At 37.5% G+C, this 23,103-nt stretch overlaps 1 protein-coding gene across 2 annotated transcripts in view; it reads left to right on the top strand.

Annotated features, from left to right (window-relative positions):
- The first annotated feature begins 1,679 nt into the window (after window positions 1-1,679).
- The window catches only part of LOC134803708 (P protein-like), an 80,273-nt gene continuing 58,849 nt past the window's right edge, over window positions 1,680-23,103 (top strand). The window contains exon 1 of one of the 2 annotated variants that reach the window (XM_063776510.1): window positions 1,680-1,888. In XM_063776510.1, coding sequence (XP_063632580.1) covers window positions 1,761-1,888 — 128 coding nt within the window. In that variant the 5' untranslated portion in view covers window positions 1,680-1,760. Of the gene's footprint in view, window positions 1,889-11,271; window positions 11,467-23,103 lie in introns of those variants that run through there. The other variant, XM_063776512.1, reaches the window with a different exon arrangement.

Raw genomic sequence — 23,103 nt, 5'->3', positions numbered from 1 at the left:
CGTTTACTTTCTATACATCTCGCTCGCACTCGCATATTAGTGCAAACGGGATGTATAGAAAGTAAATTACGTTCTCGACGGCGTTTACGTCAGTGACAAACTGATGGTAACCGTACAGGTCCCACTTAACCAGGTTTCACTGTACTACAATTTTTTGTCGAGCTTTCATATGTGGGTGATACTAAAATTGTGGGCTTAATACTCTATATTATTATAACCAAGACTATATAGAGCGGCGGTCGGCAACCTGCGGCCCGCGGGCCGCATGCGGCTCGTGAAACTGTCACTTGCGGCCTGCGAGCCTCTCTGGCTATGTAATATTGAGAAACGACAATGTCTGATAAAGTCATAAATATTAACAAAGTGCGGCCCGCGTCAACGCTACTAAAACTACGCAAAAAAAGGTTGCCGACCGCTGATATAGAGTAATAAATCGTTCATAAATAAGTTTTTGGCAAAAATTTCAATTGGTACAAGTTTTTGTCGCTGACTGTACTTTTCTTTCCACAGACAACTAATACACATTAAGACAATTCTAAACCCCAAACACAATTAGGCTGCGTTATGCGCACAGAGTTCCTATGGCCACCTCCTGTCTCCATCATCAGATCAGCCATTGTACCATAATATTGCATTGTCACCCGACTTACATATGAATGCAAATTGTCATCTTCACTGGGAAGTGGGTCAAATTTAACTTACAAGATTTGACCCTTACAAATATACATACATAGTTAGGTACATTACAAATTAATAAAAAGCTTGTATATAATAAAGAGTATTGTATTGTAATTATCTTGAGGGTTAGGTTTATAGAAAACTCTTATTTGCGCACTTCAATGACTGAATGCATTACAAAAAAAAAAGACACAGCGAGGCGGCATTATTACCTATTTAAGTTTTATTGACATTCAAAATCTGATTTTACAAATTGCGGCTCTCATTTCTTCCTGGGCGATAACTTGTTAAATGGTTAACCTAAGGGAATGTATCATGGAGCTTCGTAAACGTCAGCTGCCGCTCCGTTGGTGGATTAAAAGAAGCCAGTCAAGCACGTAGAAATGACATTATTATTAGTAATTTAATTTGCCAGATGAAACTTTTATTAATAACACATAATCTAAACATAAAATTAATTAAAAACTAAACTGAAATATAGGTACATATAAATTAAATATGTATGAAATAAACTACCTGCTGAAACCCGTCCCGGGCTGCCCCCGACGCAAAGGTGCCCTGATGGGCGCTCGCTGCGTTGCCGCATTGGATTGCGATGGACAGCCTTTGCATCAGATTATATCGTTTCACTGACTAATTTAAATGTTTTCAACAGGTAAACTTATACAATGATGGTCGTAAGGAAGATAGGAATAATAAATGAAGCATTTGATATTCAAGAAGACGACATTACAAATATTAACAACTGTATAGACGAATGTCTGGATGAAAATAATGCTGCAATGGAGAATATAAATGATAATAACGGGAAAAATAATAAAAGTCCAGTTGAGGATCCGAGTTTTGTTCCCCAAGCAATGGGAAAAGGGATGGAAGAAAAAGAAGAGATAAATGATAATAATGATAAATTAGATGATAAAATCCTTGATGATGATGCACAGTTACAAATTGATGAAGACATTAAGAAAGAAATCATCAGTAACGATAGTCATGGTGATAGTTATAGCGCTGAAAGTAGTACTACAAATGCAGAAAATATAAAAAGTTTTAAGGGCAATGAGAATTATGATAATTGTTTTGAAATGAACGATGGTTATTTAAGAAAAGTGAAGAAGTTTTCCGGTGTTTTTATAAGTTTACGTAAGAAAACTAAGAAGAAAGTGTGGAACAGACGATCACTTCGCGAATACAACCTGGAAAACGAAAGCAAGTGAGTGTCTTTTTACGTTTTTTTTACTCAAACAGTGTAATTTTTATTTTATTAAACTGGAAATTATAGACTAAACATCGAAATAAAATAATCGAATATACGATAATCAACAGATTATAATAATTTTAACTTTAATATTATACAACATAAATATGATAATATAATATGACTGGAATTTAATATTCAGGGGGCCTACCGCGAAAACCGAAATTCGCAAATTGCGGGGATCTCTCTCTTTTACTCTGATTAAGACGTAATTAGAGTGACAGAGAAAAATGCCCGCAATAGGGAGTATTACTGCAATGTTCTGTCGCCAGAGTGCAGCACTAATTTGTTTAGTAAACCATAGAGTAACTTATACATACTAGGCCTTAAACAGTTTTTTGACAAGTTTTCACTATGACATTGATGCACCAAGGCGGTTTGTTTCAAGTGGCCTACCGCGAAACGCAAAATCGAAATTTCTTTATCTGCCTCTCTATCGATCGAATAAGCAAGAGCGATAGAGAGGCAGGAACCGAACTTTCGACGGTCGTGTTTCACGGCAGGCCATGTGATTGACCTAGTGACGCATGATGTGTCATTGATGATGTTTGAGGTTTGTTTACTGTATGTGCTAGTGGTGCCACCTACGCAGAGCTTTGCCTAACATTCCCCACTGACAACTTCGTTCGCGGTTCTAGCTCAGTTTCATATTTTAGTAAATAGTGAAAAATAGTAAAAAAAATATTTGTTAGGGCGAGCGAAGCGAGCCCTATCACTAATCGACGAACTATGCATTCTTGTGGTACACTTTACGGAAAAACTACTGCACTGTTAGGTTTGAAATTTAACATAGTAATTTAAATTCATGCCTAGATGTGTTATCAAACATAAAAATATCATTTTATAAACCTAAAAAAATAAAATAAATTAATAACACTTTGTATTACTACTAGCGACATCTGTTGGCAAAATGATGAATTAACATTCGTGCTGATGTTAATTATTTCTTTCTCTAACAGATGGCGTTAGTAATAAATAAATAAATAAATATTGGACATTCTTATACAAATTGACTACTTAAGAAGGCTTGTGTTGTGGGTATTCAGACAATACGATACCTATGTGGTGTTTTCAAGTTCAATAATGTCGATGGCGCTTACGTCATTAACAACGATGAATACCAAAGTGGGTACAATTTTGGATTCAACCCACCTCGCTTCACTTGGTTTGATTCCCATTTTAGCACTTAAGTTTTTGTGAATACCTACTAGAACAATCAATCTTGCTGTATATTTACTGCGGAGGTCAATTTACTCGTATGTTTTGTGACGCTGACGATGTGATGATCAGTCATGTTGTGTTAGCAAACTTAAATCGGGTATTTTCAGTTCGAGATACAGTTTTGGCGCCATTCATTTATTACGTAAGACGATTTTGGGGTGGAGGGGGGTCCAACATATCTTATTTTTTCTTACAAGGGGTGGGAGGGGGTTTTCATAGTTCTTAAGTAAGATCACAAAGATGCGATATTTTTTTTAATTTCTATGAAATTATGACGTTTAAAATAATACTTCCACACTCTATGCTATCAAACACGGTGCAGAGTTAGCTTAAACGAGCTCAAGTACCTTTGTACAGGTCCAATTAAACATTCATAAAAATATATTTTTGAAAATAAATTATATTGGTGGCTGGACGGGGTCAGCCTATTCTTATTATTTCTTACATAGGGAAGGGAGGGGGTCAAAAGCTGGCAAAAATTACGTAATTAATGAATGGCGCCTTTAGTGTTACTATTGCTTGGAACTGCTAAAATTATAAATAAAGATAAGCATAATTAATACAAACTTCAGTGACTTAGGGCCGATACAGACGGAATACAACCCGACTGCAACTTGTATGGGAACTGCACGCCAATCGAAACGTCGGCGTGCAGTTCAGCAAAATGACCCAGTACCCTGGCAGTACCTAGTGGAACTCAGGTTTGGTGTAACAAAGGCACATTATGGTTTGGTCATCCGACTCGTCTTGATGAGCACTTAGGAGAGTAGTACCCAAGATAGAGCCGATGCCGAACCCTGGCAGTACCTAGTGGAGCTCGGGTTTGATGCAACATACATAGACACACGCTGTTTTGGATATCCGACTCGTCATGATGATCACTGGGTAGATCAGTACTTTCAGTACCCAAGATAGCTGATGCTGAACCCTGACAGTGCCTAATGGAGCTCGGGTTTTATACAACATAGGCACACGCTGTTTTGGTCATGCAACTCGTCTTGATGAGAACTTAGGAAAGTAGTACCCAATATAGAGCTGATGCTGAACCCTGGCTGAACCTAGTGGAACTCGATCAGGTTTGATGCAACATAGACACACGCTATTTTGGAAATCCGACTCGTCATGATGAGCACTTGGGAGAACAGTACCCAAGATAGAACTCATGCTGAACCCTGGCAGTACCTAGTGGAACTCAGGTTTGTTGCAACATAGGCACACGCTGTTTTGGCCATCCGACTCATCTTGATGAGCACTTAGGAGATTAGTACCCAAGATAGAGCTGATGCTAAACCCTGGCTGTACCTAGTGGAACTCAGGTTTGGTGCAACATAGGCACACGCTGTTTTGGTCATCTGACACGTCTTAATGAGAACTTGGAAGAGCAGTACCCAAGATAGAGCTGATGCTGGACCCTGGCTGTACCTAGTGGAACTGTGTGTGTTAGTTTATGTGCGGAGCAGCGTGATTACCGCCAGTAGGTGTCCAGACGGGATAGTTTTTCGATCAATTGTGTGGAGTGGGCGCAAAAATAAATTTAAGAACATTGGCTCGCTGACCCAACATTATGTAGGAAAGCCAGTTGGGTTCCTTACAAAAAGTACTGGGCAACCGTGTAGGATGTAAAGCCCCCTCCAGACTATGCGCGTGAATCGCGGGCGAAGCCGCGAACGCGAGTGTGGAGTCTAGTTCGCTGATATGCGAAATCGGCTCCAGACTCGCGTTCGCGGCTTCGCGCCGCGATTCGCGCACGAGTGTGGAGCGGGCTTAATGCACTTATGAAATTGTATATTACGTGTGGATGATATTGGCAATTTGATTTTGTCGTCTGGACACGTTTTTAAAGGACAAAGTAAAAGCTGTAACAGACAGGCGTACCTACCGGACAGCAACCGGTTCGGTACGTTAAGGTAGAAAACCTCCGCGAGCCCTTACAAAGCTCTGCTTTTTGCTAGTATAGGTACTATTTGGCGGTACACATGCGTCAGATATATCGGAGCGGCCAAGGCGCTCACAAATATCTGAACACGCCTCTATTGTCAAGGCGTTAGAGTGCGTGTTCAGATATTTTTGAGCACCTCGGCCGCTCCGATATATCTGATGGCGACTGTACATATGTAAATCATTTTCTGTACAAAACAATCTGCCGATTTTTGCGGGGGACGGCACGTCAAGTGTATGGTTATTTCTACATGATTTGTACGTACCTAACGTACAAATGGCCATGTCAGATAAATGTCAGTCCATACAAAAGTTTGCACAAATTGTGCAAGGTTTTCGGCAGAGGGGTAAGCTCTTAAAGGCGATTCCGGTTATTAAATGCTCTATAGTCTGTATCTTTAGGTATTTAAATAAAAGTAAACAAAAAATTTGAACATTTTCGGGTAGTTATAACATTTATTGGTTTACCGACCAAACACAAAACCTGTACTCACTGAACGACCTGACTTTAACTCATGGTATAATAATACACTCCGCCTGGTACTCCATTCCCGTCTTTTCTAGGTCACCTAACTGACACAAGGCTACGTCATCATGCGACAGCGCTATATGATAATATGTGATAGCGCTATATATAGCGGCCATGTTATTGTGACGTAGGCCTGTGTCACTCTGGGAATAGAAGACCATGTTTTATTAGACCATGACTTTAACTTACATTATTTGATCGTGTAATGTTTTCATCTACCCTCAACTGGCTGAAGGAGCCATTTGAGGGTAGATTTTGTTTACTTTTATTTAAATACCGAAAGATACAGAGTATAAAATGGGTATCAATAAATAGGGAATATTACTGCAATGTTCTGCCGCCAGAGTGCAGCACTACCGACTCTAGTAAATTCATAGACACACATACTGTGCCTTAAACTGTTTTTTTGACAATTTTTCACAGACAATAAAATATGATATTGATGCATCAAGGCGGTTTGTTAACAATTAAGGGCCTACCGGTAAACGCGAAAATCGAAATTTTGTTATCTGCCTCTTTATCGCTCGAATATGCAAGGGTGATAGAGAAGCAGAAACCGAACTTTCGATTTTCGTGTTTCAGGGTGGGTCATGTTATTGACCTAGTGACGCATGATGTGTCAATGAGGTTTGTTTACTGTATGTGCTAGTGGTGCAACCTACGCAGAGCTTTGCCTAATATTCCCTATTGTGCAAGGTTTTCGGCAGAGGGGTAAGCTTTTAAAAGCGACTCCGGTTATTAAATGCTCTAAGATTGGTATCAATATCAATAAGGACTCAATACTCAAGGATACATACACTGTTTGTGTTTGTTTGTTAGTAAACGTCACACTTATCTCGCATATGTATTTGTAATTAAACCGTTTATGTCTTTTATGAGCTATAAACGTTTTTATGATAAGTAGCTACTCATAATAGAAACTACCATTGATTTTACGATATTTTTTTAATGTACAAAAAATAACGCTACCGTCAACGAACTAGAATAACTATAAAAGTCTGACTAGAGCCCAAAAATGATCCCACGTTGTATAGTGTCGCGAGCGCCTCAACTAGGGTTTGCACGACGGATCCGAAATGTATGGGAATATCCGCGGATCCGGATCCAGATCCGGATAATTTCATACATTTCGGATCCGGATTGCAAACCCTAGCCTCAACTGTAGGTACCTACTGAGCGCGGCTTGAACACGTTAAATATTATATTGTAATAACGCGCAAGAAGCTTTACGTACTTATATTTTTATTATAGCTAATCAGAGGTTTTAGTCACCAATCACAACTTTTTTTGTAGTGGGAATAGGGTAATAGCTGCGTTCGCAGTCTATTTAACAGATAACTTTTAGTGATAGGTGTCAGTAAAGTTATAGGGACCGATTTTCGAAGTCAGAAATGTATTGAGAGCTTCGTCTATATTCTGTCGCTTCCTCTTCTTCGTTACACTCTTTACAGAGTGGTCGTGGCCATTATGTAGATTTATGAGCGCTTCAAGCGAGAGCGCTTGAGACACGTCGCCATTCCTCCCGTAGAGCTACTTTCCGTGATTGCACTGCAGTCACTTACGGTGGACGACACACTGGCTTTGATTTGGTCGGTCCATCTCATTGGCGATCTTCCTCTAGCCCTGTCACCTCCCACTCTTCCTTACACAACCAGATGTTTTATGGATCCAGACGTTCTGAGCTTCAGAGATGTTCAGAGATCCCATACAGGGATAAGTTCGCCTTTGTTTGTTGTATTTAATTCACTCTGTAACTGTATTTCTCGTGTTTTTATATCTATGTACAATAAAGTATATACATACATACGTTCTATGTAGGGTTTGCAATCCGGATCCGAAATGTATGAAATTATCCGGATCTGGATCCGGATCCGCGGATATTCCCATACATTTCGGATCCGTCGTGCAAACCCTAGTTCTATGGCTATTCCGTCTCGCCGAGACATATTGTGTCCAAAGAAGTTGAGGATCCGAGTTTTGACCGTAGAAAGCAAACGCTCCGTAGCTGGGGTGAAGTAATTCCATTTGGGGCAGGGTGAAAAAGTCGGTTCGGTGAAGTTATTAGTTTTTACAGTTTACATAAATTGAACGTACAATAACATCATTTGGATGTCATTTTGATGTCAGTTTACGTTCGAACTGACCTGTTATTCTGTGATTACAGCAAACATTCTTCTAGTAAGTTTGCTCACAAGAAAATCGCAGGGTTTATTATAGTCCGTCTAAGCGCCACTTGCACCATCCCACTAACCCGGGATTTACCGGTTAAACCGTTAACTCAGTGTCAAATTGTACTGTTAACCATGGTAACTCCAGCTTAACCCCGGGTTAGTGAATGGTGCAATGGCTAACAAATTTTGAATTTCACGCCTTTTTCTTCTGACAAAATGGATTACCAGACTATAAATATGCCTATATCATTACGCCTTATAAAACAAAGTCCCCCGCCGCGTCTGTCTGTGTGTTTGTATGTTCGCGATAAACTCAAAAACTACTTAACGGATTTTCATGCGGTTTTCACCTATCGGTAGAGTGATTCTTGAGGAAGGTTTAGGTGTATAATTTGTTAAGGTTTTGTGTAACCCGTGCGAAGCCGGGGCCGGTCGCTAGTGTTAAATGTATTTTAGTGCGGCAGTTTTTGTTTAAAGACCTTACTCTTGACAATGAGCCGTAGAAATCGTTATCTATATTGATTTATGGATTATATGTTTGTTTATTCATCGCATTTGACCTACTTCAAACAGTAGTGATTCTTAAGGTTAGAACACATTGGGTGCGAGTGCACATGCTGGAACCACGCACGCGTCACGCAAGCGGTGTGCCATCTCTAATAATGATCTGTATATTACAACGCGCACGTGCACGTCGCTGCACGCGCATCCGGTATGCACTGGGCCTTTAGGTGTAGCTAGTTCTGCGTGTAGCGTGATTTTAAAGATGAATTTTGACCGCATTTAGTCCCACTTGCACCATTCCACTAACCCGGGGTTAACTGGTCAAACCTGGAGTTACCATGGTTACCAGTACAATTTGATACTGGGTTAACGGTTTAACCGCTTAACCCCGGGTTAGTGGGATGGTGCAAGTGGCCCTTAGAGACTAAACTAAAACCTTTAAGTTATGTGTCATACCTTAACTTAACCGAACCGATAAGGGCATTTATTTGTGTGATGACACAGATATTTGTTCCTGAGCCATGGTTGTTTTCTACGAGTATGTATTTGAGTATCTATTTATATATTATATAGGTATATCGTTGTCTGAGTACCCACAACACAAGCCTTCTTGCGCTTATCGTGGAGCTTATAGTCAATTTGTGTAAAAATGTCCTATAATACTTATTTATTTATTTTATTTATAATATATTATGATTTCCTCCAGTTGAGTTATGAAAATAGGTAGGTAACATACGTTTTTGTACCTAACTCAGACGAGGATTTTTAGATCATACGATGTAATTGCACTATACATAATAGGAAACTCCATTAAGGACTCCATTAGGACGCGTCCGTGCTAGTCCGAATGGCATTCTAAAGGTGATTGCGAGCAGATATAATTGTGATATACTGGCACATTGGCTAGATCAGGCCCCAATTTCACCACTGTGACAGGTGCGACAATTGTAAAATCACTGTTGCTGACGTCACAGGCATCCATGGGCTACGGTTACTACTTACCATCGGGCGGGCCGTATTCCTGTTTGCCACCATCATTGTTTTATTAAAAAAAACTTTATTATATCGGAAAAAAACAGATATTTCTCTTGCTAAGTTTATGACAATTGTCACAAGAAACACTACAATTGTCACGAAATTCCGACATATAACTCATTACCTGTCAAGAATTACCTACAATTCTTCTAAATCTTGACAATTGTCAGAAACTTCGCAAAAGAAATATCTGTTTTTTTCCGATATAATACAGTTTTTTTTAATAATACAATGATGGTGGCAAACAGGAATACGGCCCGCCCGATGGTAAGTGGTAACCGTAGCCCATGGATGCCTGTGACGTCAGCAACAGTGATTTTACAATTGTCGCACCTGTCACCGTGGTGAAATTGGGATCAGGTCAAGCCTTTAGCGACTTACGTCAAATAGGATGGCCTGTAGGTTTTAAGAATAATTTAATTTATTTTTACTAACATAGTATTTAAGTTGGCTTAAGATTTATTTGTTTTGTAACTAACACGATATGGATGCTTTATCTGAAATAAAGAATTTGAATTTGAATTAATCCATTATATACTACAAATTTGATCACATCTGACAAAAAAATAACTACAAAACATACATTTTGTAGCCTTTTAATACATTGGAAGTACATTGGATATGTTATTTTACGCTTTTTTTTAATGATATAGGAAGCAAACGAGCAAGTTAATCGATTGATGGTAAGCGGTTACCGAGACCCATGGACACCAGCAATATTTAGAAGTAAAGATAGAGTGGTAACTCCATACATCAGTTTTCTTACCAAAACGCGCGTTATTTCGTTGTCGACATCTAACATCAAGTAGTGGAACTATCAGTACCGCTACTTGACACCAGATGTCACAAGTGTCGCTGCTGAGGAAAAATGTACTACTAAAACAATTTACAACTAATATTAGAAGCAGAAGGAGTTGAAAATAGAGTTTCGTGTAATCCGGTTATAATATTAGCTGAAAATTGTTGAGCATTAGAGTTTTTGTTCGTCGCGACATGTATTATCGACTAGCAGTATTTATATATTCCGCTACTTGACGCTAGATGTCGACTACGAAATATTGCGTGTTTTGGTAAGCAAACTTATGTATGGAGTTACCACTTTTTCTTTACTAATATTACTCTATGCTTATATCACTTATATGGTTACCTCGCATTCTTCGTAAACGCTTCATAATGCGATGTCTGTGTAGTCTGTATCTTAAACATACCTAGATAACTCTTATCGCAGGGATTCATTACGATTGCTTTATATGTGTGTTCAGTTTTCACGCATATATATACTTATAGCGTGTTATTTCAATGCACTTACTACCAATAAGATGTACATATTAGGTCCTTACCTATGAAATTGGCGTTTTTGTTCATAGATATAAGTCTGATCCTAGTTTTTTTTTTTTTACAAAAGTACATACACAATTACAATAAAACTACAATATGATTTCGCCAAACTGCTTGACAGCAATTAATTGTTATTTTTTATTGTTAAGTGTTCAGAATTAAGCCTTGAAAATAGGTCTTTTCATGTGCTGTCGGTTCGAGTATTAAAATTACATATATTTTTCTAATGGTACCAATTTTCAAGAAATGGAGATATTGAAAACATACCTTAAAGGTGTCAAAAATTACTGGAAAAATTTTGTTTGGTTTGAATTAGCCATCAAAAAAATATCCGTAAAATTAATTGTATGGAAATTCGTGTTTCGTTGAAATTCTCCGAACAAAACGCCAATTTCATAGGTAATGACCTAATAATCAGTGACGTAGGTACACTGTACACTTCAAATATTTACACTCCGATATCGAATACTAATTGCTAGCACTTATTTTTCGTCATAGGAAGTAAATCGCTGCACATTTCATCTCGCGACCTATCCAATCATAATAACTGCATAACGAAACGCATGTACCCCATACGAATATTCCAAAACATATGTCGTTTTCGTTTTAACGTATAAACAGTTATTTTATGTTACACTTGATAACGTCAATGGCGATAAAAATAACAATAAAAACATGCCAGTATCAAGCGGCGCGCCAACGCGAACGCACGCGTTTTAAAAATAAATATTAAAAATAAAACCCGTATGTGACCGTTTCGCGCCAAAAGCAAAAATAGAAGTGTTGTGATTTCGTAGGTTATTAATTATTTGACGGAAATGTTGGCGGTTGCTAGATAATCCGATTACGAGTGTATTTTAGAAATGAGAATTATCATAATCTGTGCATTGAGTGATTATTTTACATCGTTTTTGAGTTAATGGAATGTCCCCAAATCTGTTTTTAGATAGTGTGTTTATGTCGTTATGAGGAAATGAGTGTTCTCATTAAAATACATCAGTACATCAATTCATGTCCTTTTCATGAATGAAGTAGTTCATTTGTTATCTTTATTGATTACGAATAAGTAAGTATTTATTTAATCAATTTCCTAACATACAGTCGCCATCAGATATATCGGGGCGGATAAGGCGCTCACAAATATGTGAACACGCCTCTATTGTCAAGGCGTTAGAGTGCGTGTTCAGATATTTTTGAGCATCTCGGCCGCTCCGATATATCTGATGGCGACTGTACTAGGGCGTGGTATATTTTGGTTTAAACAAAATTGGAAATTAATATACAAGTATAGGTATACCTACCTATTATTTAAAGAAGTTATTTTGGAACTAATCTTTAAAAAATAATACAAGGTTTATTTACAAATATGTTAGTTATGAAATAGTTTGAATGTTTCGAGAAATAATTAATTATGTATGGCGAACTTGGCGAAGTAAGATCGGCTACTTTTTACATGTTGATGTAAGAATGTATACACTTTTGTTTTTTCATATACATAATTGTTATACATCTCTTAATTAATGTTTATTTTTCGTTATTGTTTCTAAATTAAAATCTGATTTATGCTGTCGTAAGTCATAATAACATAAATTTTAAGTAATTAATGAATATATGTATATCGTGATCACTGCTCATGCACGGTTAGTGCTTGCAAAATCTAGGGTGACTAAAAATTTAATTAAAGTTAATCAAACCGTAAAATTAGCTTAATGTTTCATGATATTTATCATAGTTAGTTATTTACGATACAAGTGCGGAAAGTACTCGTGTCGATTTAAAACATTCCCTTCGGTCGTGTTTTAATTTATCGCCACTCGTTGCGAATTACCTATTCGCACGCGTATCGTACAACGATTTACAGTACATATGGCCTTTTAAACTTTCGACATAGGCTCGGAAAGTGCTCATTCCCGCACTACATAGTGCGGGAAAATAATACCATATGTAGGTACATACTGTAAAAATAAGTCGTTATTATGTTATAAAATCTTTGAAACTGTCGCGTTTCCTCGTAACAATTCCTGAAGTTTTGTCTTGTCTGAAAATGAATGAAAATTAGACATGTTTTCGTGGTTATCAATCTATAGAGCCAATTTAACTTTAACCTTTTAAGGTTGGGAATTGTTAAAACGTCTAAAAATTAAAAACATCATTTATTTACATACAAGATATATACAGTGGTACTAACGAAATTAATAACTAGCTTAAATCTAATAAAATAGGCCCTTGAGGCATTGTACCAAGGATGCTGGCGATGCTGAATTTTCATTTTGCCGAATGTAGAGTTAACTGGTTAGCTGGTCCGACTGAATCAACCGAATAATTTATGATTATTTATAAGAAAGCGTAGTTTTTAGATGGAGTTGAATTCTGTATTATTTACATGTCTTTGGTATTCTTACGGTACAGGCTACACAGACGTGCATTGACATCTCGGTCATCCGAGCGTCGCGAGGCTAAATATAGATCCAGATTTACGGCTTAGCCTAGATCTAGGTAGGTACTGTCAAGGAATTTGATTTCAATACCATTTGTCACAGATTTAGATCAGTTACGTAGTTCTACAGTAAAAGAAGATGGCGCTGTACGGCATCAAAGGTTTTGTGGTACTTAGGGCATACTCACAATTCCTGGCCACTTAGAAATAATAAGTAGTCTCATATATCAGAATCCAGAAACTTTCAGTATGGCCCACGTAAGTACAGTTACCACATATTGTAGTAATGCGTAGCGCCATCAACATTAGATGTCATTTCGAAACTACAATTTGTTTTAGACTTTACAATGCGAGTAATTCAGGCAAAATCTTGACTTCGAGTATTAATAATATCATAGAGAATAGATAGTGTAGAGGGGTCCTGTCATAGTAAATTTTGTAGTCACAGTAAATTTACTGCCATCTATCGACACACGACTAAAACTCAAAATGAAAACGTATAAAATTATCAAAAAAATGTATATACTTATATGAATAAATGATTTTATTATTTTTGTATCTTTTTGACCCATGTTCATTCACTGATATCTATGTGCTAAAATTGTTAAATATGAAACGGTGTCGTCACGCCATCTAGCCGAGCATAGACCAAAGGTGTGTGCGCCATCTATCCGAGAATGACTTTTCCTTGATATCCGAGGCACGTTTTTTCCTTAGACTATAAAGTCTAAAAAAATGTGTATATATGAATAAATGATTTTATTATTTTTATATCATTTTGACCCATGTTCATTCACTGATATCTATGTGCTAAAATTGTTAAATATGAAACGGTGTCGTCACGCCATCTAGCCGAGCATAGGCCAAAGGTGTGTGCGCCATCTATCCGAGAATGACTTTTCCTTGATATCCGAGGCACGTTTTTTCCTTAGACTTTATTCATCTTATACGAAGTTACATATGTCTTTGATAATATTATGCTGAACCATAGAGAAATATAGTAAGAATAGAGTGTTCACTCCATACATCAGTTTTGATACCAAAACGACTATTAAACGACTATGTTCTCTGCCACGACACATGGTTATGTCCTTTTTAGGGTTCCGTACCCGAAGGGTAAAACGGGACCCTATTACTAAAACTCCGCTGTCCGTCCGTCCGTCCGTCCGTCCGTCTGTCACCAGGCTGTGTCTCACGAACCGTGATAGCTAGACAGTTGAAATTTTCACAGATGATGTATTTCTGTTGCCGCTATAACAACAAATACTAAAAACAGAATAAAATAAAGATTTAAGTGGGGCTCCCATACAAATAACGTGATTTTTGACCGAAGTTAAGCAACGTCGGGCGGGGTCAGTACTTGGATGGGTGACCGTTTTTTGCATTAATGGTACGGAACCCTTCGGGCGCGAGTCCGTCTCGCACTTGCCCGGTTTTTTGTTCATATCGTGTAATTAAATTATAATAGTTTTTCTTTCAATTTAAGCTGCATGTGAATGTTTAATAAATCTCTCTTTGTAATTACCATAAATGTTGTGGAAATGAATAAAGTGTTTATCTACGAGGGGCGTTCAAAATATTCTCGGTATTGATATCTTACAACCTCTTCTAAAATTTCTTTCGTTACTGGCCGCTAAGGTTTATTCGTTGACATTAAAAAAAAGTATAATTCGAACCGAGATGTTCTTTTGTTTTTCTGCAATTGCTGAACAAACACGGACATCATGTGCGAATTGACAATGTTAACAAAATTAGAACATCGATGCGTCATAAAATTCTTGACAAAACAGGGTAAAAATCAAAAAACCATAAAAGAGGAAATGGATTGTGTTTACCGCGAGTCTGCTCCTTCTTTATCTACCATTCAAAAGTGGTCAAGCGAGTTTAAACGTGGAAGGGAGAGTATTGAAGATGACCCTAGACCTGGCCGGCCTGTAGTAGCTACTTCACAAGAAAATATAGATAAAGTGGAAAAACTTATATTAGAAGATGGTCGAGTGAAAGTAAAATCTATAGCTCAAGTAACCAATCTCTCTATTGGTACCGTACATGATATTATCCATGACCATCTTAATATGTCAAAAGTAAGTGCAAGATGGGTTCCGCGAATGCTGACTCGGCTTCAAAAAGACATGCGTGTTGCTTGTTGTTCCGATTTTATTGACCTGTGCGGTGAAAATCCTGATGAGGTGCTGCAAAGAATAGTTACTGGAGATGAAACCTGGGTTCATCATTATGACCCAGAGAGTAAACAAGAGTCCATGCAGTGGCACATTAAGGGTTCAGCTCATCCCAAGAAATTCAAGGTCATGCCTTCAGCTGGCAAGGTCATGGCCACGATATTTTGGGATTGTGAAGGAGTATTACTAATCGACTATAAAGAAAAAGGTGTCAGTATCACAGGACAGTACTACGCTAATATTCTACGTCAGTTAAAGGATGCAATCAAAGAAAAGAGGCGAGGAAAGTTAACCAAAGGTGTTCTGCTTCTGCATGATAACGCCCCCGTCCATACTGCTCATATTGCCAAGGCAGCTATTGTTGAATGTGGGTTTGAAACTGTTACTCACCCACCGTATAGCCCGGACTTAGCCCCCAGCGACTTCTTTTTGTTCCCCAATCTTAAAAAGGATCTGCGTGGAAATAAATTTTCTGACGATGAAGCATTGAAGGCGGCAGTGGAGGAGCATTTTTACACCAAAGATAAAAAATATTTTTATGAGGGATTAAAAAAAATAATTGATCGATCTCTTAAGTGTATGAACATAGGGGGGGAGTATATTGAAAAATAAAAATATCAAACTTTTCGTACTTGTTTGTTTTCATTCTCATACCGAGAATATTTTGAACACCCCTCGTATCTATCTATTATTTTCGCAGTCGACATCTAGCATCGAGTAGCGGAATTATCAGTACCGCTTGATACTAGAATTCTCTAGTGTCGCGACTCACGAAAATGGTATTGAACAACAATTTACAACTAATATCAAAAGCAGAGTGAGTTGAAAATAGATTTGCGGTTAATCCGGTTATAATATTAGCTGAAAAATGTTGAGCATTAGACTTTTCGGTCGTTGGAGCATCTATTGTCAAGTAGCAGTGCTGATAAGTAATTCCGCTACTCGATGCTAGATGTCGACTACGAAAATAATAGTCGTTTTGGTACTAAAACTGATGTATGGAGTGAGCACTCTATGTATTTTTTTCTCTGTGACTGAACGTAGGCAGAAAAATATTTCAAATCCATTGTTAACATGAATCATTTATTATTTTAAACGTACTGTTTAAAAACTTTAAAACAACAATAGACAAACTCTACAGGAATTAAAACAATTATTGGAATAAATGAAATAGAACCTATTGTTTGTCGAACTCAAGCTAGAGCGTCCGCTAGGAGCCGAGGCATAGCACGCACGCGGGTGCGATTGTATAACTCATTTAAGAAGTTTTGCCCATAGTAAGTAAGTAAATAAACTTTATTGCACCACAAAAGAAAAATTCAATAACAGATTTACTATGTAAATAAAGGTAGCAACAGGCAATATAGTTAAAATTCAAAAAAGTGTATAACCTCTTAGGGGTCATCCATTAATTACATCACACGTTTAGGGGGAGGGAGGGGGTCAAGAAAATGTGACATGTTGTGACAAGGGGGAGGGGGGAGTCATAAACTTTGTGACGTCACTTTAAATTCATCAGTAACCGAAAATGTATTTAAATTATTTTATACGCTAATTATCATTTAAATAACAAGGTTTTGAAACGATAATCGTTTTTATTCGTTTAATTTTATTTCTGAATCAGTTTTGGGTTATAAAATTACTAATATTTCTTTTGTCAAAAATATTTTGATAAAATATTAAATAAATATTTGCCGATTTCGTTGAAGAAATGTGACGTCACACCAGGGGGGAGGGGTTTGCCAAATGTGACCAAGTGTGACAAGAAGGGGGGGAGGGGTAAAAAAACCTAGAAATTCGTGTGACGTAATTAATGGATGACCCCTTATTTGCCCAACCTGTAGTTAAATCTGGTGTCCACGTCAGATAGCAACGCTCATACTATTTTTCATTAAGAGGATACATTGTTCCATATTATTTATTTATTTAAATCAGAGCATTAGGTCCAAGCTAAATAATTAAGTAGTTAGGTTACATAATAATCATTGAATCGATAGGCAAATCGCACTTCGATTAAACCCATTAATATCAATTATCTTGCTATAATAGCGCGCTTGTGATCTAGATTTAACGACCAGGGGCCGATTGCATAACAAACTACAACTAATATTACAAGCGGAACTCCTTTTCTAACTTCACTTATTAAATAAGGAGTTCCGCTTGTAATATTAGTTGTAGTTTGTTATGCAATCGGCCCCAGACAAGATAATTATCACTTAGGTCTTGTGTTTAGAGTTTAATTCTATATTATATCAAGGCATCCAGGGCCGTCTTAAACCATACTGGGCACATAAGAATTTGGGGCCCTTTTGAAAGAAAGCTAATTAAACTAAGATTTTTCTACTACGATCTTCTATTTATTATTGGTAATCAAATATACTGTTACTGTCTGTCCTTCGGGGCCCCCTGAGGACGGGGGCCCTGGGCACGGGCCCTGTGCCCTTATGGTAAAGACGGTACTGAAGGCATCATCTCAGTTAGAGAGAAATCACGTACATCTCATAACGCAAAGTCCCCCACCGCGCCTGTCTGTATGTTCGCGATAAACTCAAAAATTTCTGCACCGATTTTCAGGCCGTTTTCACCTATCAATAAAGTGATTCTTGAGGAAGATTTAGTTGTATAATTTGTTAAGATTTACCCGTGCGACGCCGGGGCGGGACGCTAGTAACAAATATATAAGAATACGGAGCTGGAGCATATTATTACGAAATTGTCGACTGTTGTCCCGTACAAACGTGAATTTTCAGAATATTTGCAGAATAAATTTAGGAAATATGTTATTTTTCATTTCCTTTTAGTTGTAGGTATGTCGATACTTGTCTGTCGACATTGAGGCTAAGCAACGGTTTGCGTGGTCATAGGTAATTGTATAGGTGACCATTTGGTCCCCCAATATAATATAAATAAAATTTGTAGACTTTTAAGCTTGTACAAATTTGTACAGCAGCCTTTTACCTATATGTACTTTAGGAACCCTCGGTGGGCGAGACCGACTCGCACTTGTCAGCTTGTTTTAAATAAATAATAGTTGCATGTTTTAGTCTTTCTATGATTTCACTATGTAGATTATATTTCTCTAAATCACTCATATTCTAGTGGCCTCTGCAACATTGTAGTGATTAGATAACACTTGAAGTGGTTACTTTGATGACTAGAGATAAATGTTGCAATTATACTGCACTGTCGTTATGCAGAAAATACAGTTTTTGAAGTGTTTCAGTAGGCTACGATTCCTACTTATATAGGCACTCTTCATCATCAATCTTCCTTGCCGTATCCAGCAATGGCGACTCCATCAACAATTTTTATAACTGTACTTTTCTTTCCACAGGCAACTAATACACTTCGAGACAATCCTAAAAGCCCCAAGCATAGTTGCGTTTGTTTTATCACAGCGTTTCTATGGCCACTGCCTGTCTCCATCATCAGATCAGCTCGATTGTACATACCATAATATCTATTGCATTGTCACCCGACTTACAAATTATGCAAAATTTCAGCTTCATCGGAAACCAGGAAGTGGGTCAAATTTAACTTGCAAGATTTAATTACAGACAATGGGACAGGTGAAAGTAAATAAAAGCTTATATATAATATAAATAAATATCCATGTAATGTACCTAATTACGGTCACAGACATAATTATTACATACATGCCCCCTACATGCATCCCATTCGTTTATAGGCCCCGTGCATGAACTATAGGAGCCGTCAGATATTTGGCGCGAGCCGTAAATGTGTCGTTTAGGCTTCCAATGTAGCCCACAAGATGGCAGAACCGACTATGCACAAGGAAACGTACCGATGAGAACGGTAGATGGTAATAGCACTTGCTTTGGCCATGTACATGTGCACATATGTTTCTGATTCAGGCCACTAGATGGCAGACCCTCCAACGCACACGGTCCCTTAGTCAGTTTAGAGTTGTTAAGAGCTATCATTTCTGTAAATCTGCCGTTTCATGGCATTACATTAGGGATATTTAACAGATTCTTATCATTTCTTTGCTTGGAGAACAAGCGGTTGTTAACTAATTATATTACTTATTCTCATATCTTATATAAGCGTGTATATACCATTATTTCCTTATTATATACAGTAGAAACTGGATAAGTGGAATCGCAAGGGACCGGCTGTTTAGTTCCCCTTATCCAGGTTTTTCATTTATCCAGTTTTCCACTTAACCAGGTTCAAATAAAACGTTTTCTCACTTACAGAGGCTCTCGCTAACAGAGGTCGTGGATGCTAGTAATGTCGCTTATAGAGGTCACGTATAGTATGGTCAAATAAAAGATCAAGACTTAAATAATCATCTTTTATTAAATATGTATGTAGATATGTATGTATTAACAAAAAATAGGTATGTAATCCTGACTTTAAAAAAGCAATACTGTAAATAATCCACAGTACTCGTATACAATTTTCAAAATTTCAAAAACAAGATCAATTAAACAAAATCACTCCTAATATTTATTTATGCAAGAGAAACCAGTATGGTTAAATATAAATACGTAGTTAAAACACGAACCATATTGTTAACAAAACAAACTACCCTCCTTGTGACGGTTTATTATAAATACAAATTCTATAACGCCGAGCTATTCCACTCATAGAGGTTTCAGAGACGGCTGCTTCCAGTTACAGAGGTAAAAATAAGAAATTTTCGAAAAAATGGATTCCGCTTATAGAGGTCCCAAAATTCCACTTATAGAGGTAATTCGTTGCCAAGGGACTGGAACCGAGAACTTGGGTCCACTTAAAGAGGTTTTCCACTAACCCAGGTTCCACTTATCCAGTTTCCACTGTAGATAGCTACCAACCGGAATGTAAACGAGCAATGGCGGCAGATAAACCGTACGCGGTTTTCGCTCGCTGTTCACGATGCTGTATATGTATATTTAAGTGTTTTTTGGATTTTACGCTTAGCAAAACGTAAGGATAGGGGACTGCAAAATACGAAAAATCGTAGGTAACTAAGAGATACGGTGTGAATATATTTTGGAATATAGGTACTGTTACAAAGGAAATCATTTACTCAACATGACATTTGATAAAATTATTTACATTGGAATGCGCGATTAGGTAAGCTATCTATGATTTGATAATGTACAAATGATAGGATTTACCGTTTTTCTATTAACATTAATTTTTGACATATACATATAGTATGATATTTATGACATACACGTACAGTCGCCATCAGATATATCGGAGCGGCCAAGGTGTTCACAATATCTGAACACGCGCTCTAACGCCCTGACAATAGAGGCGTGTTCCGATATTTGTGAGCACCTTGGCCGCTCCGATATATCTGATGGCGACTGTATATGTATTGTTTTGAAATATTTGACTATGTAGTAATTTCATTACTATTTGTAATATTTTTTATAGAACCTTTTCCCTTCAGGGTGAACAATCGTCGTGTCAAAACGAAATCAAAACCTTAAAAAATGTTAAAACAGAATAGGGAATATTACGCAAAACTCTGCCTAGAGGGCGACACTAGCACAATCACAAATCAAAAGTTCGTTTATGCCTCTCTATCACTCTTGCCCATCTCTTGCCTATTCGATCGATAGAGAGGCAGAACTAAACGATTATTTTCACGTTTCGCGGTAGGCCACCTGTAAACAAACCACAAAAGTCATAGTGAAAACTTGACAAACAACTGTTTAAGGCATAGTATATATGTATAGCGGATGGTGCTGGGCCTAAAATACGGCGTTGCGTGAACAAGAGATTTCCTTTGGCAGGATTGCCCTAGGACTCAAGGTTGGATTTAAGAAGTGGAGCCACCGAGATTTTTGATGTAAATTTTTAGGGGTGGGGGGGGGGGGCTCTCAACAGAATCTTGATATCTATATAATTTAAGCTACTAGGCCACGTTTGGTACCGTTTTCGTATAAATCGGGGATGCCGAATTCATTTCTGAAATCATAATGACACCATTCCGAAGTAAAAACACATAAAATATGAATAAAATACTTTTTTTTTAAATTCCTCTTCACGCTTAAACCGCTAAATCAATATAGTTAAAATTTGGTACCTACTGAGATAGTTTGAGTTCCAGGGAATAACATAGCCTACTTTAAATGTCAAAAATCATCCTTTAAGGGTGTGAAAAGGAAGGTGGAAATTTGTATGGGGATTCAATAACCGCTGAACCGATTTAGATAAAATTTGGTATAGAGATATTTTGAGTCCCGGGGAAGAACATAGAGGATAGTTTTTATTAAAAAAAAAATTAAAATTGTAAAGGTGAAAAGGAAGGTGTAAGATTGTATGGGGAATCAATAACGGCTGAACCAATTTAGATGAAATCTATGTCTACATCTTTGATTTAGTTGAAAATGATACTAAACTTGACATAGAACCTAAACTTAAACAATTATTATTAACATCAGACGTCGCCGACGCTTAAAACCCCCCCACCCCCCACCTGCATCAAAAATCTGGGTGGCTCCACTTCTTAAATCCATCCTTGGGTCCTTAGGACCAATCCTACCAAAGGAAATCTCTTGTTCATGCAACGTCGTGGTTGACCTTTTTGTGCTCTGAGCACACTCAACTAGTATAAGTTAAAGTTTATGGTTTACTATGTGCACTAGTGCTGTAATCTGGCGGCAGAACATTGCAGTAATACTCCCTATTGTGTAAAACCTAAATGTAAAATCATACGCTGAATGAAGGATTCAGTTATATCACTGAAATGGGGTAACATAGCGGCGTGTTGAGTCGTAATTAAGTTAATATAGAGGTGTGTAACAGTCAGGGGTGTGTAGTCTAGTCTCGAGCCAAGGTTGGCACGAACCCGGCGGTTTTAAATTGGATGTTTGGGTTTTTGTACCGTTTAGTGAAAAATATACTATTAAAAAACTATTTTTCTTTCAACAGGCAACTAATACTCGTCATGACAATTCTAACCAACCCAAACACAATAGGGTATTTGACTAGCAGTCAAATCAGTTTATTTTTTCGAACTGTCAAAACGATTTTACTACTATGGAATTTATATGAAACACTAGCATGTGACGTCACAATCAAATTACCTACTCTTTATAGTTTTATACGGTTTTTAAAATAGAAATTGTGTCTAAAAATAACTGCTGTCTATTACGTTTCTCTATTAATCTTCTGGTGCTTTATTTCTTGCATGGTGTAAAATAATTTATTTTATATACAGTCAAATACCCGGTTTATTCGGTTTTATCGCAGACTCCTCGTAGCCACCTTCTGTCTCCATCGTCAAATCAGGTCGATGGTACCATCATATTGCATTGTCTCTCAACTTAACATGCTAACATATTACAAGCAAATAAACATTGCTAGTTTAAAAATAAAAGCTTGAGAAACGTGCGAATTCCCAGTCTAATTTGAGGGGAGCTGACACTGCTCATGTAGTTTTATATTGATTTTTTGCGCGTTTTAATCAAGGCCATATTCCAACGAAAACAAGACAATATGTAACGTTATCTATGAAAAGGTACCTTATTGTTGATGGCGCTTACGCCATTATTAACGATGCTCCGTTATAAATACAATGCCGCATGACGCTATGCAAGGGCAGACTCGTACCAAACCTTAAAAAAGCTCGCCCGGTAGAAATAAATCACCAAAACATGTTAAAATTTATTTATTTTCAGTTACCCTGCATACCATAGCCGTATGATTTTAGTATAAAATAGCTATAATTAATGATATTATTGATATTGCCGACGGTTTTGACGACCAAAATTTTAAACGAATTAAATGTTGCACGTTTGACGCGGCGCGCCATCTTTTATTTCTTTCTAAATTCCTCGCTTTACGCTATT

Source organism: Cydia splendana, chromosome 27 (assembly GCF_910591565.1).
Source record: "Cydia splendana chromosome 27, ilCydSple1.2, whole genome shotgun sequence".
Lineage (NCBI taxonomy): Eukaryota > Metazoa > Arthropoda > Insecta > Lepidoptera > Tortricidae > Cydia > Cydia splendana.
This window is presented reverse-complemented; position numbering and strand designations above follow the sequence as displayed.